A 20,615-nucleotide genomic window follows, 5' to 3' on the forward strand; every position below is an offset into this window, starting at 1 on the left:
CTTCTGCATTTTAGAGCTTGTTTTTTTACATCTAGGGCTTTAACTCTTAAAGCTCCACACAGAGTGGGCTGTATCCTATTGTATTAGTAACTTTAATTTCATTTTGGATGGAAAGCCGACCGTTCTGACGTCATTCCCTAGATGGCTTGCAAGTCCATCCCGTCACATCTGCACTCTTTCTTGCTGACCTACTTGTCTGTTCCTGAATTTATCTCCACTTTGTTGTCATTAGATCAACCCTGACTTACAGTCTGAAGATCATTTGCCATTCGCCTATTTAGTGTCCCCTAAATAGGATGCTCAACTTTCTTCCTCTGCTTCTATCTAACTCTGAGTTTTCCTTTATTAAATATGTGTAAATTAGCTCACCCCTGACCAGCTTTGGTGACCCTAAACAAAGGCAGGAGGGATGAATACCAAGACATCAGAGGCTGCCGGGCCATGATGTCTGTGGCCTTGGAGACTTTTGGGGCTCAACAGAGCTGTCATTTATCCTGGCTCAGGGAACATCATAAATCAATCCCTGTTTTTCATGCATCAGTAGTTGGAGTAGAAAACCGCATAGCATATGCCTAGTCTTTTGTATCAGGTCTCCTTATCACGACTGGCCATTAGGAATCCTCTGTCTCCAGGCATAGAGACAACCAGATCTATCTCCTATTTCCCCCATGGAAAGTTGATCGGCCTTAGTTTCTGAAAGATTAAATGGTCATGCTGTAGACCTGTTGTCCCCTGTATTCTGAGAAACATAGCTTTAGGACATGAACTCTGCCTTCAGAGCAAAGAAACCAGTCTTCCCCCTCACCAGAGAAAACATGCTATGGGCTGGGGGCACATGAGAAAGAATAGTCACACACTCTTACCAAAGTGTGTGACACACACAGATAATTGACACTTGACTTGGGGCATCCTGATAACACACCGAGAAAGAATATTCTGTGTTTAGTGCGCACAGGCAGAAGCTGGGATGCTTATAGAGTCATTGAATATTTAATAAGTCCTATGTCTCCAGCCAGCACAAGCTATGCCCAAGTCAGGCAGGAAAACCATGGCTCTGGTGCTCACCCGCCTGGATCTCTGCTCCCCCTACTCGCTACCTGCCAGATGGAGTCTGTCGCCCTTTCCTCGGGCTCTGGATACTTGGAACAGGTGATTTCTTTGGAGTTATTGGTTTAGTTTGTTTGTCTGGGACAGAGTCTTACTGTGTAGTGCAAGCTGGCCATAAACTCACATTCTCTCGCCTCAGTCTGGGATTACAGGCACGGGTCACCACATCTGGTGGCACGGGCGGTTTCTAAGCTTCTCCTAGGCTCCACACTATACTGTATGATGAATCTTCAATCTTTCACAATATACCAGTAGATCTCTGAAGATAGCTAGTTAGACACTGCTCATAACGTGGCTAGCTGGACACAAGGCATGTTTGCAGTCTTCCCAACACTCAGCAGAACTAGCCTGAGCACACAGACTCACAGGGGCAGAGGCCAGAGCTTCGATCTGAATCCTGTGCCTCAATGCCAGGGTTCTGATCTACACATATCGGCTTCTGCTTTTGACCCCGCTTTTGAAGTAGAGTGCCTTCTAGATCCCAGGTCTGCCTTTTTCATCAAGCACCGCCAATGGACACCAGGCTTGTCCCCTTCTCCCGTCCCCATCTGGAGGGCAAGCCTGTGGGAAGGAGGTACCTCAGCACGAGGAGGGCAATCAGCAGCAGAACTACCAGGATCCCCGTGAGCGTGAAGACGGCAATCATCAGGATTTGAGGGCCTGTGCAGAGAAGGAAGGGGTGTGCATTAGCGGGGCCACAGCACAAATGCGTCCCAGAGCCCCGCCTGGTGAAATGAAGCCCGAGGACAGGAGAGGGAAGAGCCCTTTTGAAAAACATTTTTTGATTAATCTTTTATTGGTGCTATGCATCCAGCATCTGCAGGCTCTGCTCCTCCCCTCCCCTCCCCTCCCCTCCCCTCCCCTCCCCTCCCCTCCCCTCCCCTCCCCTCCCCTCTCTCCTCTTCCTAAGTAGCTCAGAGTTGCCCTAAAACTTATGATCCCCCTGTGTGCTAGAATTATAGGTACATGCCACTAGGCACAGCCATGTAGCTCCTTATTTCTAACCAAAACCACTACTGTCATAGGAACATTAAGTGGTTTCCAACACATAATTTGAAGGGAGATAAGCCTACATGATATTCTCTAGATCTGTGTGTCTAAAGAGGTTCTATGCAGAAAGAAAGAGATGGCTATGTTTAAATGCTGGATGCATACTGTAAGAAAGCCAATTAGAATATTAAACCACAGTGCTGTATACTATTCCTCTCCAAGATTTCTATTATTGAGGGAAAGCAATAACTTGACTGTGTTAGAGTGAATGAATCTTGTGTGTGTGTGTGTGTGTGTGTGTGTGTGCGCGCGCGCATAGTTTGAGTAGAAGTCTTCCATTCACAGATTTTCAGAACAACAAGTGGAGTTCAGGAAAATGGGAGTGTAATCCGAGGAAACACTGGAGGGACGTCCAAGGACGTAAGGGACAAGTTCAGTGTCAGAAGCCACAGCAGTAAAAACCCTCGCAGGCTCATTCTGGCTCACGTGTGTGCAGAGCTTCCCCACCTGGCAGGAAGTAAGTACGCTCCATGAAAGGATGACTCAAAGTGAGAAGCAAAATGTGTAAGGAGCTGGAAGACAAAGGGATATGGTAAAAAGGACAAGGAGAGAGGAGAGAGTTGCATGAGAGAGGGGAGGGGAGGGAGGGAGGGAGGGGAGGGAGGGAGAGAGAGAGAGAGAGAGAGAGAGAGAGAGAGAGAGAGAGAGAGAGAGAGAGAGCACGCGCAAACAAATGCTCAAATAGGGAAAGTGTTCAAATTTTTTTTTTTTTTTAAAGACTGGAGGTCACTTCCAAGTACTTAATGAAATTACTCCAAGAAAAGATGAACAGATTTCTCATTAAAGTTCCACTCCCTCCCCCTCCACCCCCAGGAGTCTCTAACACAGCATGGGGGGACACTCAAGACCCTTGAAGGCACAGCTCGGTTGTCTACCAGCCAGCCTGTACCCACCATGAGTAAATTATTGATTTTTAAATGGCTGAAAGCTTTGAATAAAAGTTTGATCCTCTTTATTTTACCGAGACAAGAAAAAGATGCCCCAATATGAAAATATACTAAGACCCTCCTCTACTGTAAACTTATCACACATCTTGTAATGTTTTTGTTTAATCATACTGTATCCTAAACTTTTCTCATGTTCTCTCTCTCTCTTCCTTCTTCCTCCCCCACCCGCTGACCCTCTGTTGCCCCCAGTCCCTCGCCCCGCCACGCCCCATCCCTCCCCTGCTCCGTCCCAAGCAGAAGCTTAGCATGCGATAAAACTGTAGCACATTTCCATGAGGGCTGCTTGGCAAGCTTTGCCCTGGGGTTGCCTGTCACCTGGCTTTCTAAGTGACTTTGTTTCGCCTCTCACCTAGGCAGGAAAGTGCTCCCACCTCAGGGCTCATGCCATCATGACATCGTGACGTCATGTCATGACCATCATGAGACTGTCATGAAGTCATGTCGTGACCACATTTCTTTTGATGGATACAGTACTTCCACCATGCCTACCACCATCACACACTGCCACCGTAACACACCCCTAGCCCCAGACAAAGAGGAAGTCTGTAGAAAAAATACAACTCCACACTGTGGCATCATACACCCCCATGCCAGAGCATGAGTCTGAGCCACTCAGGTCATTTCAGTCCCTACCTGCCTACATAATGAGCACCCCCTGTGCTAGACATAATGACCATAATTAGATATTTAAACATGCTATTTAAATGAAATCAGTTCATTGTTGTTTAGACAGGGTCATACTCAGTAGTCCAGGCTGGCCTGGATCTCATTTTGTGGCCGAGGATTGCCTCAACTCATGGTAATATTCCCTTCGGTATTCCCAACACTGTGATTACAGATGTGAGCCACCTGGCTAAATGCAGTTGTTTAAAATTCAACCGCATTTTCATTTTGCTTCTCTGTTAAGTCAGGTTCAGGCTACTTCTAAGGCAAACCATCTGTGCCCTCTAGTGGCTATTCTGGTTGTTGCATTCTGCCGGCTTCTCAAAGAATGTACAGTGAACAGCAGGGTGATTTCTAAGTCCTAGGACAGTAGGGCTGGAGGGAACTCGGTAAACAGGCTGCTTTGCTAGAGGAGAAAGCTTTTAGTTGTAATCAAAGCAAACTGACTCATGTTAACGCAATTGTCTTTGGCTATGCTACCCTGGACCTGCCTTTTCATCTAAATTAATGGTTTTAGTGCTGGGTCCAGTGTGTGTGTGTGTGTGTGTGTGTGTTTGTGTGTGTGTGTGTGTGTAATTAATATAATATAATATATCACTATATTATATTTAATAATATTATATAACATTATATATTCTTATGATATTAATGTTACAATATATATTGTAGATTATATAGAATAAATTACATATTGAATGTATTGAATATATTGAATAATTGAATACATAATTATTCAATTATTCCAGTGCAGTATGCTTCAGCAACAGGTATCAGTGACTATTAGACCCCAATCTTGTACAGTATGTTGTAAAAAGACACATGAACAAGCAAATGTGGCGTGAGTACCGTGCAGGCGTCACACAGGGCTAGACAGATCCTTTCCTGAGGTGCTGAGCAAAGCTGAGGAGAGGTGAGATCCAGCAAATATTCCTTGCTTAAAACATTGAGTCTGTAGCAGTAACAGGATAAAGTACACATTTTTATGTCTATTCAATTTTGCTGATTTTCTGACTTTGTTTTCTAGGGGGTCCCGCTTATATGGAAACCATCTTCAAGACAGGGTTCGAATGTGGATGGGTCTAACCAGAACTCACTGGGCTTGTAAAACCCAGCCACAAACCTGGAGAGTCTAGGCAAGATGAGAAGAAAAGATAAACAAGCTAACTGCCTACAGCTTGCGCGGAAACCACATCGAGAGAAGGAAACTCAGCAAGAACGGCTTACCCAGCCCAGGAACGTCATTGGGGAGCTTGTGGTTCTTCCAGATGAAGTTGGGGTTCTCAGCCACCGGAATAGTTTTGTTTTTGTGGGTGTCATACTTCATAAGAACCTTGTACTGTGTTGGAGCCATAAACAAAGGCAAAAAGAAAAGAAAATCATGAGAACATTTTAGAGCAATGTGTGATGAGGCTGACTGTGTGTGTGTGTGTGGCTTTGGGGACGTGATCTCGATCTCTTAATCCTCCTGCCTCAGCTTCCCAAATTTTGGGATTACAGATATGAGCCATCATTACCAGTTGTTAATTAAGCCTCTATGAATAAAGCCTTCACGTGACGTTATCTGCTAATGGAAACATTATTACAGGCTATCTTTGAATTAGTGCTCTAGGTATTGACAATGCTGTGTGCAATATGTTTGAAACAGGGCTACCTTCTACAGTCACTATCCTTCCCTCAAAATATTCTCCATGGGAAATTTACATTTAGAGACTTGAGTCTGAAGGATAGAACCTATAGTTGCATATATAGAAGGTCAAAATTAGCCTGTATGCTAGGGTGTGGCTTATCAACTCTCTATTGATACCTACCCTGAGTATAGACTAGTATTCTGATAGCTCCATGTTTTGAGAGCTAATTGCTAGGTTCTCCCCAATACACACACTATGTACTGAGGTTGGAAGCAGTCAAATGCTGAGAAGTTTGACCAAATTTGTTTTGGGAGACCTGTGTAGGGAACAGTGGAAGTGTGGTGAGGAAAGGTCTCTCACACACGTCTTTGTGTCTCTTCCGAGGACAGTAGGGTCTTCATCTCTTTGGATGAGCATGTGGGTCTCTTTGTGTGGTTCCTGTTAGTAACTGAAGCATTTGGGGGATATGACACAAAAATTTTCCATGGCATGTGTATCAACTTTATATTCCTCTTAAAGTTTCTCCCTCCCTCCCTCCCTCCCTCCCTCCCTCCCTCCCTCCCTCCCTCCCTCCCTCCCTCCCTTCCTTCCTTCCTTCCTTCCTTCCTTCTTTCCTTCTCTCCCTGCCTTCCCTCCCTCCCTTCTCTTTTTCCCTCTTCCTTCCTTTCTTTCTTTTTTCTTTTTTTCTTTCTGTGTCTCTGCCTCTTTGCCTGTCTCTCTCTCCCTCTCTCCTTCCCTCCCTCCCTCTCTCCCTCCTTCCCTCCCTCCCTCTCTCCCTCCTTCCCTCCCTCCCTCTCTTTCTCTCTCTCCCCTTCTCTCTCTCTCTCTCTCTTCTTTTTTTCTATTTGGGAGGTGGGTATACATATCATTCATGTGGTGGTCAGGGGACAATTTTCAGGAATCCAATCTCTCCTTCTACCACGTGAGTCTTGGGGATCAAACTCAGGCTGTCTGTTTTAGAGTTGAGCACCCTTACCCACTGAGCCATCTCACTGGCCCCCAAATATAGTATTTCATTAAAGGTCCAATATAGTAACAAAAACTATAGATTCTGAAATGCTGTCTCAAATTTCTGGTGTCACTTTCTCAGGATGGGCATCTTTTCTGTAATTTTTTACATTTGCCATTGTAGATGTCTCTCAAAAGGCAGTGTCAATATATATAGACCTATGCATATATTATGACTTATTTATATTAATTATGTGTATGTATGTTATGATTTAAGCTTGCCCTAAGGTCCACTCTGGAACATTTACAAATGAATACTATTTCCTTCTAGATGTCCACTTTTTCTCTTGTAGGAAAAAGGTCTTTACTTGTCACTTGGCTGGCTGAAACAGTGGCTTTCATGGTTTAGACGGACACAGCTCCGGAAGGCATACAGGAAGCGGTTCCACTTTTAAATTCAGCCGTGAACTCTATACCAGACAGGAAGCTTCTTGTGGGAGATATGGTGAGAGAGTAGACCCTCTCCCCTCTTTAGAGGCTGCTGTCTTAGGGTAACTATTGCTGCACTGACACACATGTCCAAGGCAACTCAGGGAGGAAACACTTATGCTTCATCATCAGGGTTTCTCATCAGAGGAAGTCGGGGCAGGAACTACAACCAGACAGGAGCCTGGAGGCAGGAGCTGACACAGAGGCCATGCTTACTAGCTAGTAGTTCCCCTTGGCTTTCTTATAGAACCGTGAGCCAAAATGTCCAGCGGTGATCCCATCCATAATGGGCTGGGCCCTCCCTCCTTAATCACTGATTTTAAAAAATGTTCTACAGGCCTGCCTACAACCTCTTAATCGAGGTTCCCTCTTCTCCGATGACCATAGCTTGTGTCAAGTTGACATAAAACCAGCCATCACAGGCTCTTCCATAATAATGAAGTGGTACCAGGGCCTGGGGTATTGCTGTGATAGGCCTGACCATGCTTTTGTCTGGAAGAATGTGGATTTTTGAGACTTTGGGTTTGGAAAGTAGTGGAATGTTTTTAGTGCGGTGTAGTGGGCCATTCTAGTAAGAATGTGCAAGACTTTGCTGCTGAGATTGATTTGAACTGTGCAGGCCGGGCCCAGGAGGGTTCATTGGAGAAGAATTTCAATATGTGGCCTAGAGACTGCTTTTGTGGTATTTGGTGACGATTGTGGCTGCTTTTTGCCCTTGTCTAAAGAGTCTATCTGAGTCTAAGATAAGGAGACTTATATTAATTGCATTGACAGAGACTTTGCTCTTTGGTTAAGTCTCCTGAAGTTTTGAACAAGCATAGCAAGCTTAGAAAGGAAAAAATACAAAATATATGGTTAAAGTATTAAAGGGGCACCAGGAAGTGAAATGGGCCTGAATCCTATGTTCTAGGAGATAGCAGATTAAGGGATTTGGGAGTAAGAACCCATCCAGCTAAATTTAAATCCAGGCATGGTGGTACACACCTTTAATCCCAGAAGACAAAGCCAAACAGATCTCTGAGTTTAAGGCTAACCTGGGATAAAAGAAAAGCTTAAATCCAGGCATGGTGGTACACACCTTTAATTAGAGTATTACAGGAGAAAGCCATGCAGATCTCTGAGTTCAAGGTCAATCTACAGAGCAAATGCCAGGACAGACAAGCTTAGGCAGAAGAGTTGGAAAACAGGAAGCTGGTAGTAGAGTAAGGAGGGGGCCATGCATGTTCCAGCCCCAGCAAACATCAAAACATGGTAGCTTTGGCTATGTGGCTCTGGCTTTAGAGTGAAAAATAGAAGGGATTCCTGGGACAATTGATGCTGGTTAGTTGGAGCTAAGAAATTTGTGGTGATTAAGAAGATACCAGCATTACTCAGGTGAAATCTTCTGGGAAGTGTTTTCTGAGAGCACAAAGAAGCCATGTTCCAGAGATAGCCAAGGTTGTATTTCATGCTGCAGCTGTACTTGGTAATGTGTAAGAGTCACGCAGGTGGTACTGGTTTTGAGGCATGAAGGAGTCATGAAGAACAGCTGAGGCTTGGCACAGTGAGAGGACAGAGAAGGCCATTGATGAAGGGGCAGCCTCAGTTGTAGTTGGTGGCCTTCATGACTGAAGGGGTCATGCAAAGGTTTTGATGCTTGGCACCATGAAGAGAGCCTATGAGAGGTTATTTGTGAAGCCTAGTAACAGCAGAAGATCCCAATGTATTAGAGATGCTAGTACCATGGGATGATCACCAAGAACAGCAGCAGCAGTGGAGTGGATCAACCTGAGGTTAGAGTACTACAGAGGGCAGAGCTGGAGAAATGATGCCAGCCCTTTGGAGGAGCCTAGAAGATCATGTGTGGATGCCAGACATTGAAACAAGCTGTAACATTGAAGTTGTCTTGGAGACCCCAGATGCCAGAGCCATGGAGTATCTCCTGAGGAATACTGCTAACAGGGAGTGGAACCAGCCCAGGCAAAGAAGTTTGTTGCATTCAACAAAGATGAAAAAGGAGTTGGAGATATGAAAACTGCTTTGACATCAGGCATGGAGATGCAGAGTTTGGAGTTTGCCCGGCTGGTTCCTGTCTTCATTCAGGAATTACAGTTAAGTGATTGGATGGACCTCAGAAGAGTCTGAACTTTGGACGTTTAACCTTATTGATGTGCTATAGACTACGGGGACTTTGGAAGTTGAACTAAATGTACTTTTTGCTATGGCTAGATATGGTTCCCGTAAACTCATGTGTTTGAACAAGCCTATGGGGACCAGGGAGTGGAATGTCATGCTTTGAATATACTTGGCCCAGGGAGTGGCACTATTTGGAGGTATGGTCTTGTTGGCAAAGGTGTGTCACTGTGGGTATGGGTTTTAAGACCCTCATCCTATCTCCTTGGGAACCGGTATTCTGCTAGCAGCCTTCAGATGAAGATGTAGAACTCTCAGCTCCTCCTGCACCATGCCTGCCTGGATGCTGCTATGTTCCTGCCTTGATGATAATGGACTGACCCTCTGAACCTGTAAGCCAGCCCCAATTAAATGATGTACTTTTAAGAGTTGCCTTGGTCATGGTGTCTGTTCACAGCAGTAACACCCTAATTAAGACACAGGTGTAGAATGTGAGTTAAAGTCTAGCATCATGGCACTTTCATGTGTGTGCCTGAGAGACTGCACAGTTCACATGTTTCATGGAAGTGCTGATGGAGAGAGCTATTTCTTTGAAATATTTAGCTTGTAAAAATGCTTTACACTCTTTAGGAAAGGCTTGCCATCAGCTTGTTTCCTTTCATCGACTCTACTAGTCTGACTCCTATATGTGTGTGAGCTGATTTCTGATTAGAGGTTCTATATGCTAACACGCTTAGGGAATCCTACCACAAGTGGAGTATACATATGACAACCAAGAGAGCTGCCATGATCTATCTTTAGATTCTGAACATCAACCTCTCTAATTCCTTCACTGCCTCTCTGTTTCCAGTTAACTGCCCCTTTCCACCCAGTATTGTCACCATGGGGTCATATCAGGGGTCAGACATACTTTCCTGGTATCCAGAGACACATACAGAAGGGACATAATGTTGTCAATGTCCCCACTGTCATCCAGAGTCACAGGTCCTGCAAAGCCTATGGGGGGGGGGGAGAGAAAGAGAGAGAGAGAGAATGAATGAATGAACGAATGTTGGAGACCATCAATGGCTTTAGGCGTGGAACCTGCAGGATCCCAATGAAGATTGTAAAATGGATTAGAATCACTCTATAATATTCTTACCACATGGCCCTTACCTACTTCTTGCCCCTACTAATTGTGATTTGTGAAGGGTATTTTTATGGGGGAATGTTCGTTCATTTAGCAGGATAATCCTCTTCCTGCCATTTAGGATGTGGTAGGTTAATGATTTGCTGAATTCTCCACACTGCACAAGAATATTAGCTAAACCAGTGGCCGAGCGTGTAGGCCATAGCGAGTAGTCTACATTGTACAAAGAACAAAATCGCTTCACTAATGTTTGGTGGCTAAAACACTAAAAAAGATACTTCGGTTGTTTGTTTTTCAACTTCCCAACTGTAAACCATGCAGAATGTGTGCTTCGGTGGAAAACCTTTACATGCTCAACAGGACAGCTTACTTCTGCGATGCCCAAACAGTTCAGCTGGGCAGGATGCTTCCGGAGGGCCTGAATCCAGTCTCCAGAGCCCATGTGACAAGAGGAGAGAGCCAACTCCTACCAGTTGTCCTCTGACCTCTGCACACTGTGGTGTGCATACATGAATGTTCACTTGTGTGCACACCCCTGAATAAACAAATGAATGTAAATATAAAAAATCAAACCTAACATGTATTTCATGATTACCAGACACCATCTCTGTGTCAGAGGACTCCGCACATTTGCCATTTTCTTTTCTTCAGGACGTCATGACATAAAAATGGTTGCTTCTATTTTATTGATGAGAAATAATTTTAATCAGACTCAGAGCTATTAAAATTTTTTCTCAGGGCCAGAGTGATGCATGACTGTGTCTCTCTGCTTCTCCAGGGAAGCAGAAACCATGTACTTTTCAGGCCACAGCCACCGGCACAGCTTGTAGACCAGGTAGTGATTTAATCACTGTCTATCTTCTGGAGCCAACAAAGTGCTCACTTTGGTCTAGACAAAGGTTTTGCAGGGCAAGATTTTAAGATAATTTCTTTGTTTGGGTTTTTTTTTAAGATTTATTTATTTGTTATCTATAAGTACACTGCAGCTGTTCTCAGACACACTAGAAGAGAGCATCCGGTCTCATTACAGATGGTTGTAAGCCACCCTGTGGTTGCTGAGATTTGAACTCAGGACCTCTGGAAGAGCAGTCAATGCTCTTAACCACTGAGCCATCTCTCCAGCCCCCAGATAATTTCTTAAAAGGAAATTTCTTTATAATCTTTTTCTTTGATTTGAGACAAAGAAGCTCCAAGAGGAGCTTGCAGGATGGGTGTGTCGGTCTAGAAGTTGGGGGGCAGTTGGTGTGTGTGGGGAAATAGAGGCTTAACATAGGAAAGGAAGGGAGATATATTAAAATATAAAGAGATAAAAATAAAACTAAAAAAAAAAATTGAACCTAAGGCAAGAGAGCAGAAAGGAGATTGAAACTGGTTACTATGTGTGAGTGTGGTGTGTGTGTGTATGTGTGTGTGTGTGTATGTTTGAATGTGGTGTGTGTATGTGTGAGTGTGGTGTGTATTTGTGTGTGTGTGTGTGTGTGTATGTGTGTTAGGGGGCCAGGAGACAAGAGGATATGGATGGAGAAGAGAATCTACTAAAATGCAATTCATTTGAAAAAGACTGTAAATATACCTTATATGCTAACTTACAAAAGTAAGCCGCAAATTTTTCTCTTCTGGCAGGCAGCACATCACTACTCGTAACAACGCTCTGTGTAAACCTGCTCGTTCATGGAGCCCCCGACCTACATGCTCACTCTGCAGCACCCCACGAACATGCACTGCAGCAGCATGAGCTGCGGTCTAGTTACACATCACCACATCCCCAAAGGTTTATGCAATGCCCTTTCCTTCCATTGAGCTCCAGGGTCTTTAGCAATTGAAGCGTCAACCGCTGACACCTGTCTTGGTGGACTCCCACTACCCCCTCCCAAAGCCTGCATTTTTTTGACTTTATTGTTTGATCCCATGAGACAGGTACCTTGAAAAGTGAGATTCCTGAATGCACGAGCAAACTTGGGACCCGTGACATTTTCTCCATTTTCAAGAAACGTCTGCAGCATGTGTCCAAATAGCAAGGTTCCCTCCAAGTAAGCGAGAGAAAAGTCACTTCTCCCCTAAATGAGAAGGAGAAGATATATTTTAATGAGAAAAGGGGGTGGGATCTGGAACCTAGAGTAGGTATTCATGGGAAACATGATAAAATACATTCAGAGGATCTGGAAGCATGAAATTAAGGAAGACTTGGGAAACACCTGTTCGGGCCAGGGCTCCGCTGTCCCAGTTTTGCCTTCTCCTGGGATTAATAAACAAGAGCCCTGACTTTAGAGAAGGACCTAGAAGGCCTTGTGCTTCCTTCTTGTGATGGTGAAATACACAAGGTAGCTGCGAAAGTCAAATCTGCCATTTTAACATCCATATGGGATAAGCCCAGAGTGGGATGGGAGGGGCTTTGGTTGGCTGATGCACCACTGACTGCTTTGACACTGATTCCGAGCATCACTTCAGGCCCTTAACCTCTGTCCTGGCAAAATAATAGAGTTAGCATCCCACTGCCTTTGCGTCTGCTACGTGATGGTTCTCAGGGTCAGGAATTGAAAGTTCTCACCCAACTGAAACCAGATAGGTTCTGCTCTCTCATGTACTTTGGAACTCCCTTCTGTCCGAGTCACAGGACAACTCAAGTTCTTTGCACTTGGAATCATTTTGCAAAAAACATTAACAATAACAACCATAAAGGTCCTGGTTTTGTTTTTGTTTTTTCTGAAATCATCATTTCATGACATTTATTTTTGAGGGAGGGGATGCACGTGGAGGTCAGAGGACAACTTCTGGGACTCCTGCCTCTCCTTCCACTTTGTGGGACCCCAGGAGCGAACTCCGGTGATCAGACATGGCAGGTGTCTGTATTCACTGAACTATGTGGCCAGCCGCAAAGATCGTCATCATTTCACGGGATGAACAGAACTCAATTAAGATCTTGCATTGAAGGCGCTTACAAGCCTTAATTTTGGCAGGTCCATAACATGGAGCACGTGGGACAGATGGTCTAGGAAGAGGGATGATGCTCACCCTCCTTACAGTGCTTAGGCATTCACTCGCCATTGCAAAGTTGCTTGGGGGTATCTGAGCCACGCCCTCATTCATTTCTATAGCCTCTCTCAACAGAAAGCAGAAGGCAGAGGACAAACTGCAACTCATTAAAGCTCAGTGACTGACAGAGCCTAATGTGTCTTAGAAGCTCTGCAGTATAATAAGGTGACTATGGTCTAATGGGTAAGTGGAAGTCCTTGTTCTAGGACAAGTGCCAAACAAGGTAGGTGTACTGGCTAGTTTTGTGTCAACTTGACATAGCTGGAGTTATCACAGAGAAAGGAGCTTCAGTTGAGGAAATGCCTCCATGAAATACAACTGTAAGGCTAATTTTCTCAATTAGTGATCAAGGGGGAAAGGCCCCTTGTGGGTAGGACCATCTCTGGGCTGGTAGTCTTGGTTCTATAAGAAAGCAGGCTGAGCAAGCCAGGGGAAGCAAGCCAGTAAGTAACATCCCTCCATGGCCTCTGCATCAGCTCCTGCTTCCTGACCTGTTTGAGTTCCAGTCCTGACTTCCTTGGTGATAAACAGCAGTATGGAATTGTAAGCTGAATAAACCCTTTCCTCTCCAACTTGCTTCTTGGTCATGATGTTTGTGCAGGAATAGAAACCCTGACTAAGACAAATTGGTACCACCATAGTGGGGTATTCCTGTGATAACCTGACCATGTTTTGGGGAGGTCTGTGGAAGGACTTCGGAACTTTGGGCCAGAAGATCCATTCGTTGTTAAGAGCTCTGTCAGATGTTGTGTAGGAGTTTGGAAGATAATGTTGAGAACAGTGCAGAAGATGGAGGTCTGCTGGGGCTGAAGAATCAGCTGTGATTAACAAGATACCAGAACTACTAAAGCAAAAACTTTGCATTACTGGGACTATTGATGCTGGTTAGCTGGAGCTAAGAAATTAGTGGTGATTAAGAAGAGACCAGCATCGTTGAGGTGACATCTTCTGGGAAGTATTTTCTGAAAGCACAAAGAGGCTGTGTTCCAGACATAGCCAAGGTTGTACTCCTGCTGCAGCAGGACTTGGTAATGTGTAAGGGTCACCCAGGTGGTACTGGTTTTGAAGGCATGAAGTGGTCACACAGAGCAGCTGAGGCTCAGCACTGCGAGAGGCCATGGAAGGCCATTGGTGAAGGTGCAGCCTCAGTTGCAATTGACAGCCCAGGACTTAAGGGGTCATGCAGTGTTCTGGAGATGCCCGTACCATGAGATGACCACCAAGAGCAGCAGCAACAGCAGTGGAGTACAGGCATCTGGAGCCTAGAGGATGATGCGTGTGCTACAAAGGGCATGGCTGGAGAAGTGACCCAAGCCCTTGGAGGAGCTCAGAAGATCGTGGGTTGGATCCCAGACATTGGATGGTTGGAGATTGATTTTTGCTTTTGATTGTGACTGTACCCTGATATTTTCCCTCTTGAAGGAAGAAACTATTTTAGTGGAGTCCACAGTTAAGAGACTTTTAATTGTAAAAAGACTTTGGATTTTAAAAGAGATGGATATTTTAAAGAGATAGAAATTTTAAGAATATGTAAAGACTGTGGAATGTTTAAAGTTATTTAGACCTTGGGGATGAATAAGAATGTAAGGGTTGAAGCTTACTAATGATGTGTTTGTGTGTCAAGTTGACAAGGGGTCAATTGTACTGGCTAGTTTTGTGTCAACTTGCTTCTTGGTCATGATGTTTGTGCAGGAATAGAAACCCTGACTAAGACAGTAGGGTACTGAGACATTAAGAATGCATTAAGGCCTGAGCATCTGTGGGAGACATCTTGGATCCCGGACTCCACCGAGACTACTCTGCACAGAGGATAGGTGTCCACCTGGCCCGGGAGGGCTTTGCCTGAGCGTCTGCGGGAGACATCTTGGCTCCCGGACTCCACCCAGACTAGTCCACAGGTGAGAGTGTGGACTACAGAAGCTAATAGCTTCTGGGACAGGTTCTGTTTCGGGCCTTCATCTTCTGCCAGGAGGCAAGTCTGAATGCCAGATATCTGTGCACCTTCCCTGAAAGAGGAGAGCCTGCCTCCAGAGAGTGCTCTGACCACTGAAACTCAGGAGAGAGCTAGTCTCCCAGGTCTGCTGGTAGAGAATAACAGAATCATGAGAGGAACAAGCTCTAACCAGAGACAACTATAACAACTGACTCCAGAGTTTACCAGATGGCGAAAGGCAGATGTAAGAATCTTACTAACAGAAACCAAGACCACTCACCATCATCAGAACCCAGTACTTCCACCTCAGCCAGTCCAGGGCACCCCAACACACCCGAAAACCTAGACCCGGATTTAAAGGCATATCTCATGATGATGATAGAAGACATCAAGAAGGTCTTTAATAACTCACTTAAAGAAATACAGGAGAACACTGCTAAAGAGTTGCAAATCCTTATAGAAAAATAGGAAAACACATCCAAACAGATGATAGAAATGAACAAAACCATACTAGACCTAAAAAGGGAAGTATACACAATAAAGAAAACCCAAAGTGAGGCAACGCTGGAGATAGAAACCCTAGGAAAGAAATCTGGAACCATAGATGGGACATCAGCAACAGAATACAAGAGATGGAAGAGAGAATCTCAGGTGCAGAAGATTCCATAGAGAACATCGGCACAACAATCAAAGAAAGTACAAAATGCAAAAAGATCCTAACTCAAAACATCCAGGAAATCCAGGATACAATGAGAAGACCAAACCTATGGATAATAGGAGTAGATAAGAATGAAGATTTTCAACTCAAAGGGCCAGCAAATATCTTCAACAAAATTATAGAAGAAAACTTCCCAAACCTAAAGAAAGAGATGCCCATGAACATACAAGAAGCCTACAGAACTCCAAATAGTCTAGACCAGAAAAGAAATTCCTCCCGACACATAATAATCAGAACAACAAATGCACTAAATAAAGATAGAATATTAAAAGCAGTAAGGGAAAAAGGTCAAGTAACATATAAAGGCAAGCCTATCAGAATTACACCAGATTTTTCACCAGAGATTATGAAAGGCAGAAGATCCTGGACAGATGTTATACAGACACTAAGAGAACACAAATGCCAGCCCAGGCTACTATACCCAGCCAAACTTTCAATTACTGTAGACGGAGAAACCAAAGTATTCCACAACTGAACCAAATTCACACATTATCTTTCCACAAATCCAGCCCTTCAAAGGATAATAACAGAAAAAAACCAATACAAGGACGGAAACCACGTCCTAGAAAAAACAAGAAAGTAATCCTTCAACTAACCTAAAAGAAGACAGCCACAAGAACAGAATGCCAACGTTAACAACAAAAATAATAGGAAGCAACGATTACTTTTCCTTAATATCTCTTAATATCAATGGACTCAACTCCCCAATAAAAAGACATAGACTAACAGACTGGCTACACAAACAGGACCCAGCATTTTGCTGCTTACAGGAAACCCATCTCAGGGAAAAAGACAGACACTACCTCAGAATGAAAGGCTGGAAAACAATTTTCCAAGCAAATGGTCTGAAGAAACAAGCTGGAGTAGCCATTCTAATATCTAATAAAATCAACTTCCAACCCAAAGTCATCAAAAAAGACAAGGAGGGGCACTTCATACTCATCAAAGGTAAAATCTTCCAAGAGGAACTCTCAATTCTGAATATCTATGCTCCAAATACAAGGGCAGCCACATTCATTAAAGAAACTTTAGTAAAGCTCAAAGCACACATTGCACCTCACACAATAATAGTGGGAGACTTCAACACACCACTTTCACCAATGGACAGATCATGGAAACAGAAACTAAACAGGGACACAGTGAAACTAACAGAAGTTATGAAACAAATGGATCTAACAGATATCTACAGAAAATTTTATCCTAAAACAAAAGGATATGCCTTCTTCTCAGCACCTCATGGTACCTTCTCCAAAATTGACCACATAATTGGTCACAAAACAAGCCTCAACAGATACAAAAATATTGAAATTGTCCCATGCATCCTATTAGATCACCATGAATTAAGGCTGATCTTCAATAACAAAATAAATAATAGAAAGCCAACATTCATGTGGAAACTGAACAACACTCTTCTCAATGATACCTTGGTCAAGGAAGGAATAAAGAAAGAAATTAAGGACTTTTTAGAGTTTAACGAAAATGAAGCCACAACATACCCAAACTTATGGGACACAATGAAAGCATTTCTAAGAGGAAAACTCATAGCTCTGAGTGCCTCCAAAAAGAAACTAGAGAGAGCACACACTAGCAGCTTGACAACACACCTAAAAGCTCTAGAACAAAAGGAAGCAAATTCACCCAAGAGGAGTAGACAGCAGGAAATAATCAAACTCAGGGGTGAAATCAACCAAGTGGAAACAAGAAGAACTATTCAAAGAATCAACCAATCAAGGAGCTGGTTCTTTGAGAAAATTAACAAGATAGATAAACCCTTAGCCAGACTCACTAGAAGGCACAGGGAAAGGATCCTAATTAACAAAATCAGAAATGAAAAGGGAAACATAACAACAGATCCTGAAGAAATCCAAAACACCATCAGATCCTTCTACAAAAGGCTATACTCAACAAAACTGGAGAACCTGGATGAAATGGACAAGTTTCTAGACAGATACCAGGTACCAAAGTTAAACCAAGATCAGGTTAATGATATAAACAGTCCTATATCCCCTAAAGAAATAGAAGCAGTCATTAATAGTCTCCCAACCAAAAAAAAAGCCCAGGACCAGATGGGTTTAGTGCAGAGTTCTATCAGACCTTCAAAGAAGATCTAATCCCAGTTCTTCACAAACTATTCCACAAAATAGAAGCAGAAGGTACTCTACCCAACTCATTCTATGACGCCATAATTACTCTGATACCTAAACCACAAAAAGACCCAACAAAGATAGAGAACTTCAGACCAATTTCCCTTATGAATATCGATGAAAAAATCCTCAATAAAGTTCTCGCTAATCGAATCCAAGAACACATCAAAACAATCATCCATCATGACCAAGTAGGTTTCATCCCAGGGATGCAGGGATGGTTCAATATATGGAAATCCATCAATGTAATCCAGTATATAAACAAACTCAAAGACAAAAACCACATGATCATCTCGTTAGATGCTGAGAAAGCATTTGACAAAATCCAACACCCATTCATGATAAAAGTCTTGGAAAGATCAGGAATTCAAGGCCCATACCTAAACATGATAAAAGCAATCTACAGCAAACCAGTAGCCAACATCAAAGTAAATGGTGAGAAGCTGGAACCAATCCCATTAAAATCAGGGACTAGACAAGGCTGCCCACTTTCTCCCTACCTATTCAACATTGTACTTGAAATCCTAGCCAGAGCAATTCGACAACAAAAAGAGATCAAGGGGATACAAATTGGAAAGGAAGAAGTCAAAATATCACTTTTTGAAGATGATATGATAGTATATATAAGTGACCCTAAAATTTCCACCAGAGAACTCCTACACCTGATAAACAGCTTCGGTGAAGTAGCTGGATATAAAATTAACTCAAACAAGTCAATGACCTTTCTGTACACAAAGGATAAACAGGCTGAGTAAGAAATTAGGGAAACAACACCCTTCTCAATAGTCACAAATAATATAAAATACCTTGGCGTGACTCTAACTAAGGAAGTGAAAGATCAGTATGATAAGAACTTCAAGTCTCTGAAGAAAGAAATTAAAGAAGATCTCAGAAGATGGAAAGATCTACCATCCTCATGGATTGGCAGGATCTATATAGTAAAAATGGCTATCTTGCCAAAAGCAATCTACAGATTCAATGCAATCCCCATCAAAATTCCAACTCAATTCTTCAATGAATTAGAAAGGGCAATTTGCAAATTCATCTGGAATAACAAAAAACCTAGGATAGCAAAAACTCTTCTCAAGGATAAAAGAACCTCTGGTGGAATCACCATGCCTGACCTAAAGCTCTACTACAGAGCAATTGTGATAAAAACTGCATGGTACTGGTATAGTGACAGACAAGTAGACCAATGGAATAGAATTGAAGACCCAGAAATGAACCCACACACCTATGGTCACTTGATCTATGACAAGGGAGCAAAAACCATCCAGTGGAAGAAAGACAGCATTTTCAACAAATGGTGCTGGAACAACTGGCGGTTATCATGTAGAAGAATGCGAATTGATCCATTCCTATCTCCTTGTACTGAGGTCAAATCTAAGTGGATTAAGGAACTCCACATAAAACCAGAGACACTGAAACTTATAGAGGAGAAAGTAGGGAAAAGCCTTGAAGATATGGGTACAGGGGAAAAATTCCTGAATAGAACAGCAATGTCTTGTGCTGTAAGATCGAGAATCAACAAATGGGACCTCATAAAATTGCAAAGCTTCTGCAAGGCAAAAGACACTGTCAATAAGACGAAAAGGCCACCAACAGATTGGGAAAGGATCTTTACCTATCCTAAATCAGATAGGGGACTAATATCCAATATATATAAAGAATTTAAGAAGGTGGACTCCAGAAAATCAAATAACCCCATTAAAAATGGGGCTCAGAGCTAAACAAAGGATTCTCACCCGAAGAATACTGAATGGCTGAGAAGCACCTGAAGAAATGTTCAACATCCTTAATCATCAGGGAAATGCAAATCAAAACAACCCTGAGATTCCACCTCACACCAGTCAGAATGGCTAAGATCAAAAATTCAGGTGACAGCAGATGCTGGCGAGGATGTGGAGAAAGAGGAACACTCCTCCATTGTTTGTGGGATTGCAAGCTTGTACAACCACTCTGGAAATCAGTCTGGCGGTTCCTCGGAAAATTGGACATAGTACTACCGGAGGATCCCGCATTACCTCTCCTGGGCATATATCCAGAAGATGTTCCAACCGGTAAGAAGGACACATGCTCCACTATGTTCATAGCAGCCTTACTTATAATAGCAGCCTTATTAATAATATCCAGAAGCTGGAAAGAACCCAGATGCCCCTCAACAGAGGAATGGATACAGAAAATGTGGTACATTTACACAATGGAGTACTACTCAACTATTAAAAAGAATGAATTTATGAAATTCCTAGGCAAATGGATGGACCTGGAGGGCATCATCCTGAGTGAGGTAACCCAATCACAAAGGAACTCACACAATATGTGCTCACTGATAAGTGGATATTAGCCCAGAAACTTAGAATACCCAAGATATAAGATACAATTTGCCAAATGCATGAAACTCAAGAAGAATGAAGACCAAAGTGTGGACACTTTGCCCCTTCTTAGAATTGGGAACAAAACACCCATGGAAGGAGTACAGAGACACAGTTTGGAGCTGAGACGAAAGGATGGAACATCTAGAGACTGCCATATCTGGGGATCCATCCCATAATCAGCTTCCAAACGCTGACACCATTGCATACACTAGCAAGATTTTGCTGAAAGGATCCAGATATAGCTGTCTCTTGTGAGACTATGCCGGGGCCTAGCAAACACAGAAGTGGATGCTCACAGTCAGCTATTGGATGGATCACAGGGCCCCCAGTGGAGGAGCC

General features: G+C 43.4%; 1 protein-coding gene across 2 annotated transcripts in view; it reads right to left on the reverse strand.

The window, feature by feature from the left end:
• Gucy2c (guanylate cyclase 2c) overlaps positions 1-20,615 on the reverse strand; it is an 84,459-nt gene that overhangs the window by 41,641 nt on the left and 22,203 nt on the right. For both annotated transcript variants that reach the window (NM_145067.3, NM_001127318.1), the window contains exons 8-11: positions 11,995-12,130; positions 9,855-9,940; positions 4,992-5,103; positions 1,686-1,767 (exon numbers count right to left, since the gene is read on the reverse strand). In NM_145067.3, coding sequence (NP_659504.2) covers positions 1,686-1,767; positions 4,992-5,103; positions 9,855-9,940; positions 11,995-12,130 — 416 coding nt within the window. The remainder of the gene's footprint in view (positions 1-1,685; positions 1,768-4,991; positions 5,104-9,854; positions 9,941-11,994; positions 12,131-20,615) is intronic.

This window comes from Mus musculus, chromosome 6, assembly GCF_000001635.26.
Source record: "Mus musculus strain C57BL/6J chromosome 6, GRCm38.p6 C57BL/6J".
NCBI lineage: Eukaryota > Metazoa > Chordata > Mammalia > Rodentia > Muridae > Mus > Mus musculus.